Consider the following 23,886-nt stretch of genomic DNA (forward strand, 5'->3'; position numbering starts at 1 on the left):
AGCTTCCAGATACCCTACGGGTTGACTATTAACGTGAGGGACCGGGGCTCAGCTCAATTGTTCTCTCAACTCACTTTTCTTGAAGGAGGTTTTTGAAGGGAGACAATCATACTGGTCAAGGGATGATATGGCGGAGTACTTCCTCTCTCTTCAGGGAAATGCTAAATCGAGGCCCCAGATCCCTTTTTCGTGTCTGCAAATAGAACATCCTCTATAATTTCAATAGCGCGTTTAGAAAGGTACTATCTTTTTTACATCAGAAATGTTGATGAGGTTGGCCCTTGCACCAGTGTCAAGCTTGACTTTTATTATTGTGCCATTTACTTCTAATGGCACCGTCCATTTATCCGTCTAATTATCTGCCTTCCAGTCAATGTTGCGGCAGATTGGTACAAACATACTTCTGTTTGATACACCTTGAGTCTCCTTGTCTTTGTTGGAGATCACGTCTGCCAAGAAAATTTTTCCTCGACGCTGATACTCTTTGTACAGGCCTGTTTTTTAATATAACATTAGGCTGCAAATATAACCGTCTGCCATTACAGATGGCACCATCTGCGGGGCATTGCCATGGCATATGCCGTTTGGTACATCGCGGACAGAAAATGGACGATTGGGTCAGACGCTCAAATTGGCCGCCTGCACTGGCAGCACGTTTCTTAGTCAGCTGCGTCACCACACTAATGGGGTCTGCTGCCTGCTCTGCCTGTGCGCCAAAACTGCGGAGATTCAACGTGCTAAGCTGCTTTGCAGCCAGGTCACTAGCGTGACATATTTGAATGGCCGATCAGCTGGGTCTCTGTGATTCCCCCATGGCCGACCAGCTGGGTCTCTGTGATTCCCTCATAGCCGATAAGCTGGGTCTCTGTGATTCCCCCATGGCCGACCAGCTCGGTCCCTGTGATTCCCCCATGGCTGACCAGCTGGGTCTCTGTGATTCCCCCATGGCCGATCAGCTGGGTCTCTGATTCCCCCATGGTGGATCAGCTGGGTCTCTGTGATTCCCCCATGGCCGACCAGCTGGGTCTCTGTGATTCCCCCATGGCCGACCAGCTGTGTCTCTGTGATTTCCCCCATGGCCGATCAGCTGGGTTCCTGTGATACCCCCATGGCCGATCAGCTAGATTTCTGTGTTTCATGCATGCCGATCATCTGGGTGTGTGACTCCCCCTCCCCCGCCCCCCCCCCCCCCCGTGACCAATCAGCAAGGTGTGTGCCTCTCCCAAAGCCGATCAGCTGGGGGGGGGGGGGTGCTTCCACCATCGCCGATCAAGTGTGTGTGTGCCTCCCCTCACGACCGATGAGCTGGGTCTCTGTGATTTCCCCCCATTGGGAATGGGGGCTGTTTCTGAATCAATCTGGCGGGGGTGGGGGGGGGAGGTTCTGACTCACTTTGACGGGGGGGGGGGGGGGGAATAGGGGAGGGGTTTGGAATAACTCAGCTTCATCTCGACGCTCCCCCTTTATTTCTCATCAACCCCCCCCCCCCCCCGCAACCCGGCTACACCAATCAGAAAGTACAGGAACATCACGCCGTGGCACGGAAAGAGACCATGGAGCCCCTCATGTCTGCACCAGTTTGTGAAATTAATACTTCTCCCCCCCCACCTCCCCCATCCTAATCCCATCTCCCAGCCCCCCGGTCCGGAGTCCCCCTCTCTCTCTGCAGGTTAATAGCACCTCAGCTGCTGATCCGGGTCCCATCGACTGAGTCCAGGGGTTTATACCTCAACCACCAATTCCGGCAGCGAATTCCAGACACCGATCACACCCTCTGAGTGAAAAACCTCATCCTAATGTTCCCTCTAATCCTTCCACCAGTGGCCTTACCTACCCCCCTCACCCCCTCGTTCACCCCGCAGTAACTGACCTCTCTCTGCACGGGGAAACAGGCCTTTCCCCTCTACCCTATCTTGGCGCCCTCAGAATTTTGAACACCTCACTTAGGTCAGCCCCCAACCTCCTCTGTCCTCAGGGAAACAATCTGGGCCGATCTAATCTTTTCTCTTAGAATCAAAGAATACCGACAGTGCAGAATAGGCCATTCGGCCCATCAAGACCGCACTGACCATTCCAATGAGCGCTGTACCCATATCCACTCCTCCGTCCACCCCACCCTATCGCCATGATCCCACACTAATGGCGCCTGCCGCGTTCCTTGCCTTTGCGGCAACACTGCTGAGATTCAACATGTCGATCTGCTTCGCAGTAAGCTCATGACCATGACATATTTGAAAGGCCAATCAGCTGGTCTTTGATTCCCCCATGGCTTATTAGCTGCGTCTGTGTGCCTGCCCCCCCCCCCCCCCCCCCCGGGAGCAGGTCTGTGTGCCCCCCCCTATGGTCGATCAGCTGGATGTGTGCCTCCCCCCATGGCAGAGCAGCTGGGTATGTGTGAGACTTCCCCCATGGTCGATCGGCTGAGTGTGTGCCTCTCCCCATGGCCGATCAGTTGGATGTGTGCCTCCCCCCATGGCAGAGCAGCTGGGTGTGTGCCTCACACTGAAACTCAGTCTGTGCAGCAGAATGTTCCACAGACAGACTCAGCCCCACACCCCACACTCACTGCTCACCAGCTGCCGTTCCCCCTCCCGGCCGCCTGAGACCGCTGCTGCTCCTCCCAATGTCACCTCTTGCCCGCTCCCGGCACCGGCCGCTGATCTTTGGCGTGAACATCCGGTAGCTGCCGAGGGAGGCGGGGCCGAGCGGCAGCCATATTGCCGTGACGTACGACGCGAGATACCCATTGAACAAAAAATAAATCACAAAATAAAAAGAAGGAGCATCGGCGCTTCGGAACCGAGAGGGAAGCCAGAGTCTGACGGGAGAGGATGTGAGTAACAATACTTTAAAACATTGAGCTGTTCAGATAGAGCTGTCCGTGCGCATGTGCGGAGGGTCTTTCTCCCAGAAGGCAGCGCGCGGGCCACTGACACACTGGCGCCGTCACTCCTGGCAATGCAAGATGGCAGCCCAGGGTCTCCCCTGGCAACGCAAGTTGGCCGCTCAGCGTCTCCCCTGGCAACGCAAGATGGCCACCCAGGGTCTCCCCTGGCAACGCAAGTTGGCCGCTCAGCGTCTCCCCTGGCAACGCAAGATGGCCGCCGGCGCCGCGCAGGGGCTGCTCGGACGGGCTGGTTGTGGCGCAGGCGCAGTGGCGGCTCCTGCTGCCCATTTCCGCATTGGCGTCATTGGGATTGTTGAGGAGCTGCAGCGCTCCCCCCCTCCCCCACCCCCCGCGCTCTTCAATCCCCTCCAGTGTCACCACCGCAGAGTTTTAAACCAGAGAGCAGAATGACTCTCAGCAGACCCTTGGCCTTAACCCCCCCCCCCTCCCCGCATTACAACAAGGAGATATTCGGCTTCATGTTGTCTTGTTTTCTTGTTTCTAGGCTTTATTCTGTCAGGAATGTACAACATGGTGTGCATCATTGACAGCAATTGCCATAAGGGCAGGAAATGTAATTTTGCGGAACCGGGACTCAGAGAAATGTTTATTGATGATTTATAATTTCTAACAGCAGGAAATAATTTTCCATAAGTCCTCGAAATGGGACATGAGAGCAGAGCCGGTTGGAAATAGTCAACAATTGGAAACCCCCATGACCAATCAGCTGGGTGTCTGTGACTACCCCCATGCCCGATCACCTGGGTGTGTGTGTGCCTCACCCTATGGCCGATCAGCTGGGTGTGTGTGCCTCCCCCCATGGCCGATCAGCTGGGTGTGTGTGCCTCCCCCCATGGCCGATCAGCCTCACACTCAAACACAGTCTGTGCAGCAGAATGTGCCAGAGACACAGACCGTCTCAGCCCCACACTCACTGCTCACCAGCTGCCGTGAGTCTCCCGGCCGCCACAGGCCGCTGCTGGTCCTCTCAGTGTGGCCTCTGGTCCGCTCCCGGCACCGCCCGCTGTTCGTAGGTGGGAATATCCGGGGTCAGCGGGGGGGGGGGGGGGGCGGGGCAGCCGCCATATTTCCGTGACGTGGGACGCGCGGGGCCCATTGAACAAAAAATAAATCGGAAAATGAAAGAACGAGAATCAGCGCATCAGAACCGAAAGGGAAGCGAGAGTCTGACGGGAGAGGAGGTGAGTGATATTACTTTAAAACATGGAGCGGTTCAGATTGAGCTCTCAGTGCGCATGTGCGGAGGGCCTTCCTCCCAGAAGGCGGCGCGCGGGCCGCCCACTCACTGACGCCGTCTCCCCTGGCAACGCAAGATGGCCGCCGCCACGCAGGGAGTTCTGCGCCGAACGTTTGTGGCGCATGCGCAGTGGTGGCTCCTGCTGCCTATTGTCTCCATTGGGGGTCATTGGGATTGTTGAGGAGATAGAGCAAGAATTCCAGATTCAATGGGAGCTGCAGCGCTGCAACCCCCCCCCCCCCCCACTCTCCAATCCCCTCCAGTGTCACCGCCGCACAGTTTTAAACCAGGGAGCAGAGTGAGCACAGCCCTTTAACCTGAACTTCCCCCCTTCCAGATATCAACCAGCCCCGCACCCCCGACTTGGCCAGAGGGTGGTGAATCTGTGGAACTCTTTGCCACGGAAGATTGTGGTGGCCAAATCGCTGAGTGTCATGAAGACAGAGATAGATAAATCCTTGATTAATAAAAAGATCGGGGCTTATGGGAGAAGGCAGGAAAACGAGGATGAGAAAAATATCAGCTATGATTGAATGGTGGAACAGACGGGCTACCTCTGCTTCTACGTCTTATGGTCTGATGATCTTGTTGAATATTGTCATGTGAGAGTACGTTTAAGAAGTGAATGTTTAAGCAATGTACCTTTACGAAATCGAGCTGATCATATTACTGAAGTGATGTCAGAGGATGGGGGGAGCTGAGCTCACTTCTGCTTTTGAGTTTCAGTTTGTCAAGGTAGCTGGGAGTGTCTGTGTGTTTTGCTGAGAGCTGCAGAAAGAAACACAGTTGATGTCTGCAATCCAAAGACCATAAATATATTGAATGTAACCTGGTGTGTTCTTATCTTTGAAGGTTTGAAGTCTTTTGGATGTTTAAAGGAACAGTTTGAAGGATTATTTAGTGTTGTAGTCTTTTGGGGTTATCTTTGAAGTAATGGGTGTTAAGATATTCAATGTTTGTTTTTAAAAGGTTAACTAAAGTTCATAGAATAAACATTGTTTTGTTTTGAAAACCATTTGTCCATAATTGCTGTATCTCACCTGGAGAGTACGCCTTGTGCTTCCCACACCACAATCTATTAAAAGTTGTGGGTCGGTTGAACTTTATGAAACACTTTGGGGTTCTGTAAACCCGGACCCATAACAATTGGGGGCTCGAGGGGGATAAAAGTCTATCTATTGGATTGGCTTTGTGAACTTAAAGACAGTGAGGGGTGAGCATATTGTGGTTGCTTTTCAGGTGTGGTACTTACGTTTAAGTGGGGAGTGTGTTGTGGACAATGGCTCTTTCAGAGGCTCACAAGTTGTTGGGGGTGGCGACTGTCACACGCAGTACCTTACGGACAGAGACTAAAAGCAGACTGTTACATTTGGCAAAAACATTGCAGTTATCATTACCTGACAAAATGCGTAAAGGTGAGGTAATTATGGCGGTGGTTAAGCATTTAAAGTTGCCTGCGATGCCGTTTGATTCATTGGAAATGGCAAAACGTCAGTTGCAAATTAAACAAATGGAAGATGAGAAAGAATTAAAGCAGCTTGAAAACGAAAGAGTTAGATTGGAAAAAGAGAGAGGGAGGAAAAAGAAAAGGAGAGAGAAGAAATGAGAAAAGAAAGAATAGCCCTAGCAGAACAAAAAGAAAGAAAAAGGGAGATACAGATCTGGGAAAAAGATAAAGAGAGAGAGTTTGAACTTCAGAAAATGGCCATGAAACATGACAGTCAGTTAAAATTGCCAGATGTAAAGGGAAACGTACAGTTGGATGATAGTAATGAGGATCGTGAGAAAGAGCGTCAAAGTCGAAGCCTTGGTGGGAATCTATTTAAATATTTCCAAGCATTGCCAAGGTTTGACGAGAAGGAGGTAGAAGCCTTTTTCATTTCATATGAGAAGGTAGCTAAACAAATGAAATGGCCACAGGACATGTGGGTATTACTGATTCAAACAAATCTGGTAGGCAGAGCTAGTGAAGTCTTTGCATCACTACCGGAGGAGGTATCTGGGACGTATGAGGAGGTGAAAAATCCATCTTAGGTGCATATGAACTAGGGCCTGGTGCTTACAGACAAAGGTTTAGAAATTTAAGGAAAGAATTTGGTCAAACATACATGGAGTTTGAAAGGCTCAAACAGAGTAATTTTGATAGGTGAATAAGGGCTTTGAAAATAGATCAAATGTATGAAGCTCTCAGAAAAATTATAATTTTGGAGGAGTTTAAAAATTCAATTCCTGATGCAGTGAGAGCTCATGTGAAAGAGCAGAGGGTTAAAACTGCGCGGTTAGCAGCAGAAATGGCAGATGATTATGAATTAGTTCATAAATCAAAGCTTAGTTCCCCACATCAGTTTCAGCCGGTGAGGAACAGAAACTTGGGACATGAGAAATACTTAAGTGGTAAAGGTAAAGGTGATCGATGGGAGATAATAAAGAGAGTGTACCTTAGATGAAAAAAGAAATCTAGGAGAGTGGAAGAGAAATGAAAAGCTTCAAATGATTTCACTGTAATAAATTAGGCCATGTAAAGTCACAGTGTTGGTGGTTTAACAAAAGCACTGGGAGGCTGATGTAGAAAAACAGGATAAGACCGTGGGGTTTGTTAAAGTGGTAAAGGAAAGCCCAAGTGAAGCGAAGGAGGCGTTAAAGATTGTACAGCCTGATGAAGACGTGATTGATAAGAAGGTGCCAGGTCTCTTTAAATAATTTACTTGTGTGGGTAAAGTTTACTCATGTGTATCAGGAGGAGCAGGTAAAGAAGTCACAATTTTAAGAGACACAGGAGCTAGACAATCTTTAATGGTAAGAGATGAGGAATCATGTAGTTTGGGAAAAATGTTGGCAGAAAAGGTGGTAATATGCGGAATTCAGGGTGAGAGGAGTAGCGTTACATTATATAAGGTAAGGTTGGAAAGTCCAGTGAAGAGTGGTGAAGTGGTAGTAGGAGTAATAGATAAACTATCTTGTCCAGGAATACAGTTTATCTTGGATGATGATATAGCTGGATCGCAGGTGGAAGTGATGCCTACTGTGGTTGATAAGCCAGTGGACAATCAGACAACTGACGTTTTGAAGGACGAATATCCTGGGACTTTTCCGGATTCTGTAGTAACAAGGTCGCAAAGTCACAGGTTAAGACAAGAGGAGAAATCAAAGAGCGAAGATGAAGTGGAAGTGCAATTATCAGAAACGATTTTTGATCAGATAGTTGAAAAAGAACAAGAACAGATGGAGGATGAGGCGGATATTTTTAGTTCAGGAAAATTGGGGGAGTTACAACAGAAAGATGTAGAAATAAAACGGATATATCAGAAAGCATATACGGAAGAGGAATCTGAGAGTATACCAGATTGTTATTACCGTAAAAGTGATGTCTTGATGAGAAAATGGAGACCTGTACATATGCAGGTGGATGAAAAGTGGGCAGAAGTTCATCAAGTAGTATTGCCGGTAGGGTATGGAAAGGAGGTGTTGCGAGTTGCACATGAGGTACCAGTGGGAGGGCATTTGGGGATAAGTAAAACTCAAGTAAAAATCCAGAAACATTTTTATTGGCCTGGACTGCATAAAGATGTAGTAAAATTTTGTCAATCATGTCACACATGTCAAGTGATAGGGAAACCTCAAGCAGTGATAAAACCAGCGCCCTTAATACCCATTCCAGCATTTGAGGAACCTTTTACAAGGGTCCTAATTGATTGTGTAGGACCGCTTCCTAAAACAAAAAGTGGGAATCAATATCTTTTGACTATAATGGATGTGTCTACTAGGTGTCCAGAGGCCATTCCAGTACGTAATATTACAGCAAAAAGATTGTGGAGGAGTTACTTAAATTCTTTATTATATGTGGACTACCCACAGAAATTCAATCGGATCAAGGATCAAATTTTACCTCAAAGTTATTCAAAGAAGTTACGGATAGTTTAGGAATAAAACAATTTAAATCAACTGCGTACCATCCAGAATCACAGGGAGAGTTAGAAACGTGGCACCAGACGTTAAAGACAATGTTGAGGGTGTATTGTCAAGATTATCTAGAGGTTTGGGATAAAGGAATTCCGTTCGTAACTGTTCGCAATTAGGGATGCACCTAATGAGTCAACAAAAATTAGTTCAAAATTTAGTCCTTTTGAGCTAATTTTTGGTCATGAGGTAAGAGGACCACTTAAATTGATTAAAGGAAAATTGGTGGGTGAGAAATCGGATGTTACACTATTGGATTACGTGTCAAATTTTAGGGAACGATTAAACAGAGCAGGTGAATTGGCGAGACAACATTTGGAAGTTGCACCAAATGTGATGAAACGGGTAGTGGACAAGAACTCCAAAGTCCGTTGTTTTGCCAGTGGAGATAAAGTTTTAGTGTTGTTACCAGGGGTAGGTAAACCTTTAAAAGCTAGGTTTTGTGGACCGTGTCAGATTGAAAGGAAATTCAGTGAGGTGAATTATGAATAGATAGAAGGAAGACTCACCGAGTGTGTCATGTGAATATGCTTAACAGGTACTTTGAAAGGGAAGGAGAAAAAAAGGAGGAGGTTTTAATAATTCTAACTCAAAGTGATGAGCCAAATCCAGATGACTGTGAATTTGACATACCTCAAATTCAATTGGAAAATGAGGATGTTCTTAAAAATTGGGATAATTTTTTTAAAAAATGAAATTCGTTTATTGTCACAAGTAGGCTTCAAATGAAGTTACTGTGAAAAGGCCCTAGTCGCCACATTCCGGCGCATGTTCGGGGAGGCTATTACGGGAATCGAACCGTGCTGCTGGCCTGCTTTCAAAGCCAGCGATTTAGCCCAGTGTCTAAACAGCCCCTCAAATTGTTGAGTTATCTTCCAGAGGAAAAACGAACTGACCTGAAAGAGTTATTGACGTCACATGGGCAAATTTGTGGAGATAAATTGGGAAGTTACTAAAATGGCTATACATGATGTAGATGTGGGAAATACTGTTCCAATCAAACAACATCCATATAGACTTAACCCTTTAAAATTGGCACAGTTTATCAAAGAGATTGAGAGTATGCTTAAAAATAGCATAATTGAAGTGGGTTGCAGCCAATGGAGCTCACCCATAGTGATGGTACCTAAACCAGACGGTACCCAACGGTTGTGTGTGGTCTATAGAAAGGTGAATGCAGTTACAAGAATGGACTCTTATCCTATCCCACGTTTGGAATATTGCATTGAGTAAGTGGGACAATCAGCTTTTATTTCCAAATTGGATTAACTTAAAGGTTACTGGCAGGTACCTTTATCCGAAAGGGCGAAGGAGATTTCAGCTTTTGTGACTCCAGATGGTATATACCAATTCAAAGTTAAGCCATTTGGCATGAAAAACACCCCAGCCACATTTCAACGGTTAACTAACACAGTCGTTTCAGAATTACCCAATTGTGCGGTATATATCGACGATCTGGTAGTTTTCAGCCAGGCCTGGAAAGGACATTTAAAACATCTTATGGAGTTATTTGACCGACTTCAGGAGGCGGGTTTGGTGATAAACCTAGACAAAAGTGAAATTGGAAAAGGCCAAGTCACTTTCCTTGGCCATACAATCGGACAGGGTCGTTTGGTCCGACGGGATGTGAAACCGAAAGTTATTGAGGAGTTTCCGATGCCCTCGACACGACGGGAAATAATGCGATTTCTTGGTATGAGTGGATTTTACCGGACATTTGTCCCAATTTTAGCAGTGTGTTCGCTCCACTGACGGACTTGCACAAGAAGCGTAACAATTTCCAGTGGACAGCGGAGTGTCAACAGGCATTTGATGGCCTGAAGGCTGTGTTAACCACTGCTCCTGCGTTGGTCATCCCAGATTATACCAAACGCTTCAAAGTGGCTGTTGATGCGAGCGATGTGGGCATAGGTGCGGTGCTTCTACAAGATGATGATGAAGGGCTAGAGCGGCTTGTTGGTTATTTTTCAAAGAAATTGAATTCTCACCAGAAAAAGTATTCGACGATTGAGAAGCAGAATTTGAGTTTGGTGCTCGCTTTGCAACAGTTTCACATTTATGTGACCAGCAAGCCATCTGACACCATTATATATACGGATCATAATCCGTTGACGTTTTTGGAGCGATTCCGGAATAACAATGCAAGGCTGTTTCGCTGGAGTTTATTGTTACAACCATTTGATTTAAAAATAGTACATGTGGCAGGACGGGAAAACGTGATAGCCGATGCTTTGTCACAAATGTGATGAACGGAAGGATTCACGGAGCTGGTCTGTTGATGTCTGCAATCCAAAGAGTATAAATATATTGAATGTCACCTGGTGTGTTCTTATTCTTGAAGGTTTGAAGTCTTTTGTATGTTTAAAGGAACAGTTTGAAGGATTATTTAGTGTTGTAGTCTTTTCGGGTTATCTTTGAAGCAATGGGTGTTAAGATATTCAATGTTTGTTTTTTAAAGGTCAAATTGAGTTCATAGAATAAACATTGTTTCGTTTAAAAAACCATTTGTCCATAATTGCTGTATCACACCTGGAGAGTACACGGTGTGCTTCCCACAGCACAATCTATTACAAGTTGTGGGTTGGTTGAACTCCATGAAACACTTTGGGGTTCTGTAAACCCGGACCCATAACTATATATTGTGCAGCTTCAAAGGTTAAATAACCGAACCTGCTCTGATGGTAAAAGTGAATCAAAAGTCCGATTTTGTGCTTTTGTATTAATTTAAATTCAATTTTTCTTTTTAGACATTGGAACAAGTGACCACCATTCATTAGTGATTGCATTGATTTGACCCCTATCCACCGGAAGCACTGTGACAGGTCGACATATTGGATTCAACATTCCATGTAAAGCCAAACTGCAGGGTTCATGATTAATGTGAAGAATATTACAATGTGTATTCCACCGTCAACCTTGTTATTTCATCAGAAATGCATCAAGAAACTATTATTAACTGTCGTCTGCTGGATAATCTCATTACTTTTCTCTTGTACACAGTTAATATGCTGACGATTGCTACCTTGTCTTGGGGAAAGTGTGGCCTCTCCAAATGTGTTACTCGCTACCTGGTGGCCATGGCAGTGGCGGATCTACTGATCGTTATCATTGATCTAATCTTTAGACATATTCCCATTGTTTATCGTGAGCGATTTACTTTTCTGCTGTATGTTAGAGTTTGTAATATCCATGCTGTTGTGCTTTATGCTGTCACAGACTGTTCTTTCTGGTTCACTGTCACCTCCACCTTTGATAGATACGTAGCCACTAGTTGTCCGAAGCTAAAGGCTAAATATTGCACTGAGACAACAGCAGCTGTGGTTATCGCAACGGTGACTGCACTGAGCTGTTTGAAGAACACTTTCTGGTATTTTCTATATACAGGTAAATATTGGCTTTCAAACATGCCTTTCAAACTGCAGGGTTCATGATTAATGTGAAGAATATTACTATGTGTATTCCACCGTCAACCTTGTTATTTCATCAGAAATGCATCAAGAAACTATTATTAACTGTCGTCTGCTGGATAATCTCATTACTTTTCTCTTGTACACAGTTTTTTAAAAATAAATGTTTTATTGAAGTTTTTCCAATCAGCGTTTTTACATAACAAAAATATAAATACACTAAGAAATAACAATAAGCGTCGCCCAAAGCTTACAATAAAACGAATTAGAAAACAGGAAAAAAAAAATTCAACAGAACAAGGTGGGTTTTGTCTCCATGCTCAACTCACATTATATCGACAGTACCCGCCCCACCTGAACCCCCCACCCAGGATGCTGCTGCTGACACTTACTGCTCCCCCAGAAAGTCAAGGAAACGTTGCCACCGCCGAGAGTACCCCATCAAAGACCCTCTCTAGGCGAATTTTATTCGCTCCAGGCTGAGGAACCCCGCCATGTCGCTAACCCAGGTCGCCACACCCGGGGGTTTTGAGTCCCTCCACATTAACAAAATGCGTCTCCGGGCTACCAGGGAGGCAAAGGCCAGAACCTCGGCCTCTTACGCTTCCTGCACTCCCGGATACTCCGCCACCCCAAATATCGCTACCGCTGGGCTCGCCTTCACCCGAGTGTCCAAAACCCTAGACATCACCCTTGCAAACTCCTGCCTGAATCCTTTAAGCGCCGGGCATGCCCAAAACATATGGGCATGATTCGCCAGATCCCCCGCACACCTCGGGCACCAGTCCTCCACCCCAAAAAACCTACTCATTCTTGCCGCCGTTAAACGCACCCGATGCACCACCTTAAACTGGATTAATCCGAGCCTGGTACATGATGAGGAGGAGTTCACCCTGCCCAGTGCATCAGCCCACAGACCCTCATCCAGCTCCTCACCCAGCTCCTCCTCCCACTTGCCCTTCAACTCCCTCACTGAGGCTTCCTCTATCTCCTGCAGCTCCTGATATATGTCCGACACCTTCCCCTCCCCTACCCAGATGCCAGACACCACCCTATCCTGGGTCCCACGTGGGGGCAGCCGCGGGAATGTCCCCACCTGTTTTCTAAGGAAGTCCCGAACCTGGAGGTACCTGAACGCATTCCCCGGGGGCAGGCCGAACCTCTCCTCCAGCGCCTGCATGCTGGGGAAAGCCCCATCTATAAACAGGTCCCCAATCCTCCTAATACCTGCCCTATACCAGCCTTGGTATCCCCCATCCAACCTACCCGGAGCAAATCTGTGGTTATTCCGTATCGGAGTCCACACAGAGGCCCCGTCCTCTCCCCTGTGTCTCCTCCACTGCCCCCAGATCCTCAGTGCCGCCGTCAACACCGGACTAGTGGTGTATCGCGCCAGCGAGAATGGCAGCGGAGCCGTAACAAGTGCCCCTAGATTGGTGCCTCTACACGCCGCCGCCTCCAGCCGCCCCCATGCCGGCCCCTCCTCCATCATCCATTTCCTAATCATGGCCACATTGGCCGCACAGTAATAACTGCAGAGGTTTGGCAGAGCCAGTCCTCCACCCCCCCCCCCCCCCCCCCCCACCCCGGCTACGCTCCAAGAATACCCTTTTGGCTCGCGGGGCTTTATTCGCCCACACAGATCCCTTAACAATCCTATTCACCCGCTTAAAGAAGGACTTGGGGATGAAAATGGGGAGGCACTGAAATACGAAGTAGAACCTGGGGAGAACCGTCATCTTCACGGTCTGCACCCGTCCCGCCAGGGAAAGCGGGAGTATATCCCACCTTTTAAATTCTCCCTCCATCTGCTCCTCTAGCCGGGTTAAGTTGAGCCTGTGCAGGGCATCCCAGTTCCTGGCCACTTGTATCCCCAAGTACCGAAAGCTCCTCTCCACTATCCTGAGCGGGGAGCTCCCTCAGTCTCTCCTCCTGGCCCCTACCGTGGACCACGAACAGCTCACTCTTCCCCACGTTCAACGTATACCCCGAGAACCTCCCGAAGTCCCCCAGGATCCGCATGACCTCCCCCATCCCCTCTAACGGGTCCGAAATATACAACAGCAGGTCATCCGCGTAGAGGGAGGCTCCTCCCCTCCGCGCACCAGCCCTCTCCAATCCCTTGAAGTCCAGAGCGCAGTGGCCAACGGCTCAATTGCCAGGGCAAACAGCAACGGGGACAGGGGACACCCCGTCTCATCCCCCAGTGCAGCCCTCTTGTACACAGTTCATATGCTGACGATTGCTTCCTTGTCTTGGGGAAAGTGTGCCCTCTCCAGATGTGTGACTCGCTACCTGGTGGCCATGGCAGTGGCGGATCTACTGATCGTTACCATTGATCTAATCCTTAGACATATTCCCATTGTTTATCGTGAGCGATTTACTGTGATGCTGTATGTTAGAGTTTGTAATATCCATGCTGTTGTGCTTTATGCTGTCACAGACTGTTCTGTCTGGTTCACTGTCACGTTTGATAGATATGTAGCCATTAGTTGCCCGAAGCTAAAGGCTAAATATTGCTCTGAGAAACAGCAGCTGTGATTGGCGGAATGGTGACTACACTGAGCTGTTTGAAGAATACCTTCTGGTATTTTCTATATACAGGTAAATATTGGCTTTCCATCACACGTTGGTTTTGCCTTGTGATGCCCAGTGCCTCTCATTCGCTGACCTTGGCTGTCCTTGAATTTATGTATTACATTGCAACACCATTTATTCCATTTGTTTTGATTTTATTGTTCAACGTATTAACGGTCAGAAATATTTTAGTGACCAGCAGAGGCCGCAGGAGATTCCAATGTCGGAGCAGTGGGGAGAGTCCAAATGATCCAGAAATGAGAAAGCGACGGAAATCCATGATGGTGTTGTTTCTAATATCGGGGAACCTCATGCTGCTGTGGGCGCTGTTTATGTCTTGTTCTATATTGAGAGGATTGGATTACCTGGGATATTCAATTCGTCTCCCACGTTTGTACCTGAAATTGACTTCATGCCCCAGCTCCTGAGCTGCTGCACCAACATTTTTATTTATTCAGTTACTTAGAGTCAATTCAGAAAGGAGTTGAAGAACGGCTTGAAATATCCCCTGGTGATGACGATCAAACTAATCCAATAACAAGACGTCACACATTAAGTTGCAGGATTATTTTGGAAAATACAGAGATGAAAATAAAAAGAATATGAAGGCAAAGCGAAGGACCAGGCGCTGCCATTTGAGAGAACAGCTTAATTGCATTTGTTTGTAAAAAAAAAAATCTTAACCACAATGAATGTAGTTAAAAGAAAAGCGAATCTGGTTGGACAGCAAAATAACAATCTTATAGTGGAAGCCCAAGGCATGATTGCTTCGCATGAAGAAGGTGGTTTTGTCAATGTGACACAATAAAAGTAACAGTGACGATAATGGATGGGATGAAAACAAATAAATAAGGAGGATGTATTTAAAAGATTGGTTAATTTAATTTTATAATTTAAAATATATTGTTAAGTTTATCTATTCTTTGCTCGACGTGAATATAAATGGAAAAGTCACAATTTGCTGCCCATCACTCATTGAACTTGTTAAGACGATGGGCAGACATCTTCTGGGATCAGATCAGACCTTGTTGGCATGGATGCATCTCCAATTGTTCTTTGAGGAACTGACAAGGAAGTTAGACAAAGGAGAACCAGGGGACGTGATTTATTTCGATTTCCAGAAGGCCTTTAACAAGGTGGCACATAGGAGACTGTTAAATGAGTTAAGAGCCCATGCTCTTAAGGGTAAGATCCTGACATGGATAGAGGATTGACTGACTGGCAGAAGGCAAAGAGTGGGGATAGAGGGTTCTTTTTCAATATGGCAGCCGGTGACTAGTGGTGTGCCTCAGGGGTCGCTGCTGGGACCACAACTTTTCACAATCTACATTAATGATCTGGAAGAAGGAACTGAAGGCCCTGTTGCTAGGTTTGCAGATGATACAAAGATCTGTAGAGGGACAGGTCGTATTGAAGAAGAAGGCGGGCTGCAGAAGGACCTGGACAGGCTAGGAGAGTGGGCAATGAAGTGGCAGATGGAATACAATGTGGAAAATATACTGAGTGTCTTTCAGACAGAGATAGATAGGTTCCTGATTAACAAGGGGATCAGGGGTTATGGGGAGAAGGCAGGAGAATGGGGATGAGAAAAATACCAGCCATGATTGAATGGCGGAGCAGACTCGATGGGCCGAGTGGCCTAATTCTGCTCCTGTGTCTTATTGTCTTATGATCTTGTTTGGAAGGGTACTGCGTCTTTTTGACCAGGCCACTGTGAAGGAATAATTTTTCCCATGTCTTATTGAAGTGCTTACATGTTATACACTGTACACACATTAAAGGTACATTCAACAGTTACAATTTAGAAGTTGGTCTTTTTCTGTGCCCCCCCCACCCCCTTCTTGCGCTATTTCAGGGTCATTTTCTTGGCCTTTACTTTACCATGGGCTGGTGTTTACACGTGGAGGGTGCCCTCCATCTCCCTTACCCCCACCCCGTTGACATTTGGCCACCCTCCTTTCTTCTCCCTTCTGCTTATCCTGTTGTGGGCCTACCTCTGCGGGTTCTCTTTCTTCTGTGCTTGTGCTAGGCCCATTGGCCTCTGTGTCGGCCTCTTTCTGTCCCCCAACTTTTTGTTTCCCCTCTCCCCCACCTCATTCCCCACTCCCGTTCATGTCTGCTCCCTGCGCTCCCGTGGGCTCCCACGTGCCCCTCCGCCACCCTCACTCCATTGGTTGTTGGCTTCGAACAGGTCTTGTGACAAGTTGGTGAGCGGTCTCCAGGTTTTGTGGAAGCCCTCTTCTGACACTCGGATGGTGAACATAATCTTCTCCAGGTGGACAAATTCCGCCAGGTCTGCCAGGCAGTCTGCAGCTCAGTGTGGTGCTGCTGGCCGCCAGCCGAGCAAGATTCTCGGGCAGGCATCTCGGGAAGCGAAAGCAAGGGCGTGGCTCTGTGTGATTCTAACACCGAGCGGCACCGTGATAATGCAAAGGGCGGAGGGGCAAAAAGTTTCTCCTGAGTACTCAGGTGGATTTTCTCAGTCCGTATGTTTCCAGGCCAAAAATGGAGTGCACAGTCCTGCACCTGGTACTGGGGAATAAAGGAGGTCATGCGGATGAAGTGTTAATAGGGGAACATTTAAGGGCCAGTGTCATCAGCTCAGTTGCGCAAATGACACAACTGTGATGCAACGTAAAGCCAACAACGTCAGTTCCGGAGGCGGCAGATGATGGGATACCTCATGCTTGTTTCCCTTGCCTGATAATAGTATCAACGCAAAAGCCATGAGTCACAACTCCAGTGTACTGAAGACGACCCATGAAATGAGAAAGCCAGAGAAATTATCCAATCGTAATGTTTAGGTGGACTACCATTGAGCAGTGCGCAGTAAAAATAATATCTTGGGGTTGGGCCAAATTCAATGCGGCCATAACTGGTCTGGCCTCGTTAATGAAGTCAAACTTGGGAGAGTAAACTGGAAGAAAACAATTTACCTTCAAAGAGGAGATGTTTGGGAAGACTCATGGTACATGTGAGGACGGATAATCACAGATCTTCCATCATCAGGAACAAGACAGGGGGCAAGCTGAAGGTCGAAAGGGTGGGGAAATGTTTTTAGGAAGGATAATTCAGGACAAAATAAAGAGTCACTTGGATCTTGGGCCGCACGGTAGCACAGTGATTAGCACTGTTCCTTCACAACTCCAGGGTCCCAGGTTCGATTCCCGGCTTGGGTCACTGTCTGTGCGGAGTCTGCGCATCCTCCCCGTGTCCGCGTGGGTTTGCTCCAGGTGCTCCGGTTTCCTCCCACAAGTCCCGAAAGACCTGCTGTTAGGTAATTTGGACGTTCTGAATTTTCCCTCTGTGTACCCGAACAGGCGCCGGAGTGTGGTGACTAGGGACTTTTCGTAGTAACTTCATTGCAGTGTTAATGCAAGCCTACTTGTGACAATAAAGATTGTTATTATTATTAAAAATGCGGCCCATCCAGTCTGCACTGACCCTCTGAAAGACCACCCTACCAAGGCCCACTCCCCCACCCTCTCCCCATAACCCCACCAAACCTTTGGACACTAAAGGGTAATTTCGCACGGCCAATCCGCCTCACCTGCTCATCTTTGGACAGTGGCTGGAAACCGACGCAGACACGGGGAGGATGTGCAAACTCCACACAGTCACCAAGGCCGCAATTGAACCCCGGGTCCCTGGCGCTGTGAGGCAGCAGTGCTAACCACTGTGCCACCATGCCATCCCAAGTCTAATGATCTGATTAAATGGCGGATCTGGCTCAAAGGGCTGAATAGTCTGCTCCTGTTCCTATTTCCGATGGCCTTATGATGTTATTTCAGGGGAGTTTGCGCAGGACAATCAGTCAACACGTGGCCCAAGAACAGATCATGTATCCGCGGAATGTTCCTCGCTTACAGATTCTGCTCCACAACACCACCGGTTTGCTGGCGGGATTGGCGAAATTGACAAGGACATGAGTTCACAGAGGACTTTCTGGGTATTTATTTAAATAATTGAGTAACACGTGTAAACGGGGTTATCGCTATCTTTTTCAATTGCTCCCTGAATTTGCTCTGAGTTACCACGTAGATGCATGTATTAGTACAGGAACTGGAAAGTTGGAACATATAAGCCATCTGCTGTAGAATATAGCCGGGATCGGTGCCACCTGTGTAGTAGTGAGTGTTTGTAATTCGGTAGTACAGGAAATTTACCACATAGGGCATCCAGAGAACAATAAAGCTGCCGGATATAGCAAACAGTAAAATCATTGACTTCCTTCGGCTCTCTGTTTCTGGGTCGACCTGAGCCCCCCCTTGGTTGGAGAACAAGCTCTTGCGAACTCGATTGGCCGCCACAATGTGTCTGACGGTCAGGGCGTTGAAGAGCAAAATGAAGATAAAGGGTAAAATCGGGGTGAGGAGCCGGTGGAGCCAATCGTAGCCAATCCACCCCGGCGAGATGTAAAAGGCCGGTTTCGATTGGCAGAGCCATGGCACATTGTCAGTGACGTAAACAGGGTCAAATGTGAAATACCAGGGTATGTTCTTCAAGCTGAAGAGGAGGCACACTGCTGCAATCACCAACGATGCTGTTTTCGGGACGCAGTACCTGTCTTTCAGTTTCCGGTAGCAAATAGCTATGAGCCGATCTAAAGTGAAGGCCACGGTTAACCAGACAGAAGTGTCCCTGGCCACACAGAGCAGGACAATGACACAGCTGCACACGGGAGTGATATAGAGGGAAGAACTTGGGAGGTAATAGTAAAGAATGCGATTCAGTATCACTTCGGTGACAACCACCATCAGATCTGCCGCTGCCATTGCCACCAGGTACAGAGTGATACATTTGGAGAGGCCACACTTTCCCTGGGATAGAATCAAGATCGCCATCAGGTTCACTGCAAGTGACAAGGAAAGCAGTTATCAAACACGCAAATACTGTAAAAACCACTGCTGGGGCAGATGGTGGCATAGTATTACTGCCATTGGAGTAGTCGTTCAGAGGCCCAGGCTCACCCTCTATGCACATGGGTTCAAATCCCAGGGTGGGAGCTGTTGGAATCCCAGGGTGAAATCTGGAATATGAAGATGGTCTCAGTAATGGTGACTATGACAGTGATCAGTTTCGCGCAGGGCTAAATCACTGGCTTTGAAAGCAGACCAAGGCAGGCCAGCAGCACGGTTCAATTCCCGTACCAGCCTCCCCGAACAGGCGCCGGGATGTGGCGACTAGGGGCTTTTCACAGTAACGGAATTTGAAGCCCACTTGTGACAAGAAGCGATTTTCATTTCATTTCATTTCATCGATTGCCATAAATCTTCATTATGCTCACTAATTACTTTTCGGGCAGGAGCTTTAACGTCTGAATCTGGTCGCGCCTACATGTGACTCCAGGCCGACAGCAAAGTTGCAGTCTTTTTAACTGTCCTCTGAAATGGACAATATTGGACAAGAATGGTTGGCGGTTCCCGCGACGCCCACATCACATGAACGAAGCGGAAAGAACATCCCATCTCAGCTGAACCTTTCCTATTTAGCTGTCACTTCAACCTACCCTTTTAATTCACTCCAATCATAAAAAGCCAACTGTTTTCTCAGATTGTCTCCAGGAGAACCCCTTTCCTGGAGGACTCACGCTTGACCCTTTTGGAAGCTCACTTTGGTCCCTTTTAAATCGCCCCAAAAGACGCAATTCAGATGTTGCGGAAATTGGGTGAGGAAATATTTTCCCTGCTGCTAGTCTACTTCAGGCACTATCCATTTCTCCGCTGGGTTGCAGGACCATAATACCATAAGACATAGAACCGGAAGTAAGGCCATTCGGCCCATCGAGTCCACTGCACCATTCAATCATGGCTGATTTCAACTCCATTTACCCGCTCTCTCTCCATTGCCCTTAATTCCTCGAGAAATCAAGAATTTATCAACTTCTGTCTTAAAGACACTCAACGTCCCGGCCTCCACCACCCTCTGTGGCAATGAATTCCACAGACCCACCACTCTCTGGCTGAAGAAATCTCTCCTCATCTCTGTTCTAAAGTGACTCCCTTTTATTCTAAGGCTGTGCCCCCGGGTCCTAGTCTCCCCTGCTAATGGAAACAACTTCCCTACGTCCACCCTATCTAAGCCATTCATTGTCTTGTAAGTTTCTATTAGATCTCCCCTCAACCTCCTAAACTCCAATGAATATAATCCCAGGATCCGCAGACATTCATCGTATGTTAGGCCTACCATTCCTGGGGTCATATGTGTGAATCGTGGCTGGACCCGCTCCAGTGCCAGTATGTCCTTCCTGAGGTGTGGGGCCCAAAGTTGCTCACAGTATTCTAAATGGGGCCTAACTAATGCTTTATAAAGCTTCAGAAGTACACCCCTGCTTTTATATTCCAAGCCTCTTGAGATAAATGAGCAGAGGAAGAATCCAACAGCAGCAAGGAGACTCGTCTTATAAATGAGGCGACACTGGATTAATTGTTGCCATGGCACCATACCAGGTGTAAATGTCAGCTCCCCACAAATACCCGCCCTGGTGCATTTAACAGAGTGAGGTGGACTCATAGAAAGGCAGTATCAGCGAATTCCGTCCTGAAGGTGCTGGATGGCCATAGAACTCTGATATGTCTCTCCAGTACTGTAGGGTAGGGAACCATCCATCATTTTTTTTCAAATGTATTTTATTATAAACATGTATCAACAAACGTTACAGCACATAAACACCCCGGGAAATATACTTCCCAACCGTCAACTATACAGTTTGTACAATGTTTCCCCTTTTTCACCCTCCCCAAATCCCCCCCACCCCCCACTACCACCACCACCGCCACCCCAGCCCCCATGATGAACAACTCCTCAAAAACTTTCATGAACATCCCCATCTTGTCTCAAATCCCTCTGCTGAGACCCTTAGCTCAACCTTTATCTTTTCCAGCTGTAGGACGTCGTACAGGTCACCCAACCAAACCGCTACCCCCACTCCAGCAAAATGTGCCACCGTGCAATCAGAGAGGCGAAGGCCCCGACATCGGCCTTCCTCCTCTCCATGAGCTCTGGCTTCTCTGAAACCCCAAATATCGCCACCAAAGGGTCCGGGTCCACTTCCTCCTCCACTATCCTGGCTGAGGCCGCGAACACCCCCGCCCAGAATCTCTCCAGCTTTTCACAACCACAGAACATGTGCACGTCATTTCCTGCCCCCCCCCCCCCCCCCGCCCACATCTCTCACACACATCTGCAACCCCTGGAAGAACCCACTCATCCTTGCCCGAGTCAGATGCACCCTGTGCACCACCTTAAACTGTATCAGGATCATCCTTGCATAAGAGGAGGTCTCGTTTACCCTATTCATTGCCTCATTCCATACTCCCCAACTGATCTCCCATCCCAACTCACCTTCCCATTTTTCTTTCATCTTCACCACCCACACGCCTCCCTGCTCCCCCAGCCACTTGTTATATATCTCCAATTTTACCCTTCCCTTCCACATCCGAGAGCAGCATTCGCTCCAGCAGGGTGTATCCTGGAAACCCTGGGAACCCCCTCCAGATCTTTCGCGCAAAGTCCCCAACCTGCAGAAAGCAGAACTCACCACCCTCTTGGGAACTCTACGCTCTCCCTCAGGTCTTCCAAACTTGCAAACCCTTCATCCAAATACAGATTTCTCACTTTGACCAGCCCCACTTCCCTCCACCTCCTGTATCCACTATCCACCCCCCCCCCCCCTCCGCCCCCCCCCCCCCCCCACCCACGGCTCAAACCCATGATTTTCGCACAGCGGTGTTAACATCGCCTCCATCCTAAAATGCCTCCACAACTGGTTCCATAACTCCATCATGGACTGTACCACCGGGTTTCCTGAGTACCTACTTGGCGCCATTGGCAACGCTTCCATCACCATGGCCTTTAAGTTGGACCCCTTGCAAGATTCCTCCTGCATCCTAACCCATTCTACCCCCTCTCGTTTCCACCATCGCCGCAACTTATCCACATTTGACGCCCAATAATAGTGAAGCAGGTTAGGCAATGCCAACCCGCCCCCCCCTCCACCCTCCCACCCCAGCTGCCTCTGCGTCTATGGCAGGGTCCTCCTTACCCTTGGCACCTTCCCGCCCATACAAAATCCAAAATAATCATGTCCAACTTCCGAAAAAAGGCCTTCAGTATAAAATTCAGGAGTGTCTGAAAAATAAACAGGAGCCTAGGCAGAATATTCATTTTTACCACTTGACCCTCCACGCTAAAGTTAATTGCAACGTATCCCACCTCATAAGATCCTCTCTGGCCTCCTCCACCAGCTTCGTTAAGTTCCACTTGTGGAGCACCACCCATTCCCTCGCTTCCTGAATCCCCAAATATCTGAACCTATCCCCAGCCACCATAAATGGCATCCCCCTAAATTAGCTCGCTGTCCTAACTCATTCACCGGGAACACTTTGTTTTTCCCGACATTCAGCTTATACCCAGAAAACTCCCCAAACCTCCCCAGCAGGCCCATGATCCTTCCCACACTCCACCTGGTGGTAGGAAGGCAGACGTGCACCGACCTGAGAATCCTGTGTGCACCACGATCTGCTAGCCAGCAACAAGACCTGCACTGATCTGAACACCCTGTACCTAGCTCCATCTGATGGCTGAAGAGAGGAATTGCACCGGCCTGCAATTCTTAGGTCAAACGCCATCTGGTGGTCGAAGGAGGAAATGCGTCAACTTGAACCTCTCAAGTAAATCTATTTCCCAGGGTCTGCAACCATAGTAATGAAGACTCGTCTCAAACCTACCCCTAAATCCCCATTTGCGTTTTATCCTAGCCAACCCTTACCTTGTGCCTGTCTTGTGTGCATCTGAGTAGATTGTGGGACGGGGTCTTGGGATTTGATAGTCTGGTACACCATTATCCAACTATTTCCTTCTATGTTCATCTTTCCTTCATTTTAGTGATAACCAGTTTGTTAATGTTTACTAACAAATCTGGAGTCTGTATCTCATTGGAGCAGTCAGAGGTTAAAGATCTTTGGAAAACACGAATTTATGGTTAATTGACTTATGTTGGGACTGCGGTGTCCGTGGGGTTGGAATCGACCACCCACTCACCCACTGTGTCGTCCTAACAACTAGCATGATCCCTGTCAATGAGGGATTATCTTATGAGCAAAGGTTTAACAGGTTTGGGCTCTACTCTTTGCAATTTAGAAGAATGAGAGGTTTTCTCACTGAAATATATGGTGTTCTTAAGGAGCTTGACAGGATAAATGCTGAGAGAATGTTTCCCTTCATGGGGAAATTGACAGACGCATTAATGGAGCACAGAAATTGCAGGATGGAGCTTATGAAAGCAATTAGGAGAGCAAAGAGGGGATATGAGAAATCTCTAGCTGGTAAAAGTAGGGAAAATCCCAAATATATTCTATAAGTATATCAATGGGATGAGGATAACTAGGGAAAAGGTAGTGACCATTAGGGACCAAGGGGGGAATCTGTGGGTGGAGCCAAATGACATTGATAGGATGTTAAATGAATATTTCACATCTGTCTTCACCCAAGTGAATGATGAGGTACACGTGGAACTCGGGGAGAGAGACTATGAGGTTATTGAGCAAGTTGACATCGGGAGGGACAAGGTATTGGAGGTGTTGGCAGGCTGAAAAGTGGACAAATAACCAGGTCCAGACGAATTGTGTCCCAGGTGCTGTGGGTGGTGAGGGAGGCGATTACAGGGGAGCTCTAATCCAAATGTGTAATTCTTCTCTGGCCACGGGAGAGGTGTCAGAGGACTGGAGAGCCACGAATGCAGTCCCTCTATTTAAGAAAAGCTGCCGGGATAAGCCAGGGAACTACAAGCCAGTGAGTCC

The 23,886-nt window shown here is 47.7% G+C and overlaps 1 protein-coding gene and 2 long non-coding RNA genes across 4 annotated transcripts in view; 1 reads left to right on the plus strand and 2 right to left on the minus strand.

The window, feature by feature from the left end:
• Window positions 1–4,063, minus strand: part of LOC140404535 (uncharacterized) — a 28,559-nt gene extending 24,496 nt beyond the window's left edge. The window contains exons 1-2 of one of the 2 annotated variants that reach the window (XR_011938531.1): window positions 3,830–4,063; window positions 75–193 (exon numbers count right to left, since the gene is read on the minus strand). This is a non-coding gene — a long non-coding RNA (uncharacterized lncRNA). The remainder of the gene's footprint in view (window positions 1–74; window positions 194–3,829) is intronic. The other variant, XR_011938532.1, reaches the window with a different exon arrangement.
• Window positions 3,957–11,690, plus strand: LOC140404536 (uncharacterized). Its single transcript, XR_011938533.1, has 2 exons — window positions 3,957–4,089; window positions 10,850–11,690. It is a non-coding gene; the product is annotated as an uncharacterized lncRNA (long non-coding RNA).
• A 6,349-nt stretch (window positions 11,691–18,039) lies between these two features.
• LOC140404599 (probable G-protein coupled receptor 139) lies at window positions 18,040–22,929 on the minus strand. The gene is made up of 2 exons (XM_072493199.1): window positions 22,857–22,929; window positions 18,040–18,938 (listed from the first exon to the last, which is right to left on the minus strand). The coding sequence occupies exons 1-2, from the start codon at window positions 22,927–22,929 to the stop codon at window positions 18,040–18,042; spliced, it is 972 nt and encodes a 323-aa protein (XP_072349300.1).
• Between the last annotated feature and the right edge of the window lie 957 nt (window positions 22,930–23,886).

Source organism: Scyliorhinus torazame, chromosome 31, assembly GCF_047496885.1.
Source record: "Scyliorhinus torazame isolate Kashiwa2021f chromosome 31, sScyTor2.1, whole genome shotgun sequence".
Lineage (NCBI taxonomy): Eukaryota > Metazoa > Chordata > Chondrichthyes > Carcharhiniformes > Scyliorhinidae > Scyliorhinus > Scyliorhinus torazame.

Excerpts from the sequence above, each read along its gene's own strand:
- LOC140404599 (XM_072493199.1), bottom strand. The coding sequence starts at position 22,929 with ATGGTGTACCAGACTATCAAATCCCAAGACCCCGTCCCACAATCTACT. Across the intron at positions 18,939-22,856 it reads GCACACAAGACAGGCACAAG|TGAACCTGATGGCGATCTTG; the intron begins GTAAGGGTTGGC and ends TGTCACTTGCAG.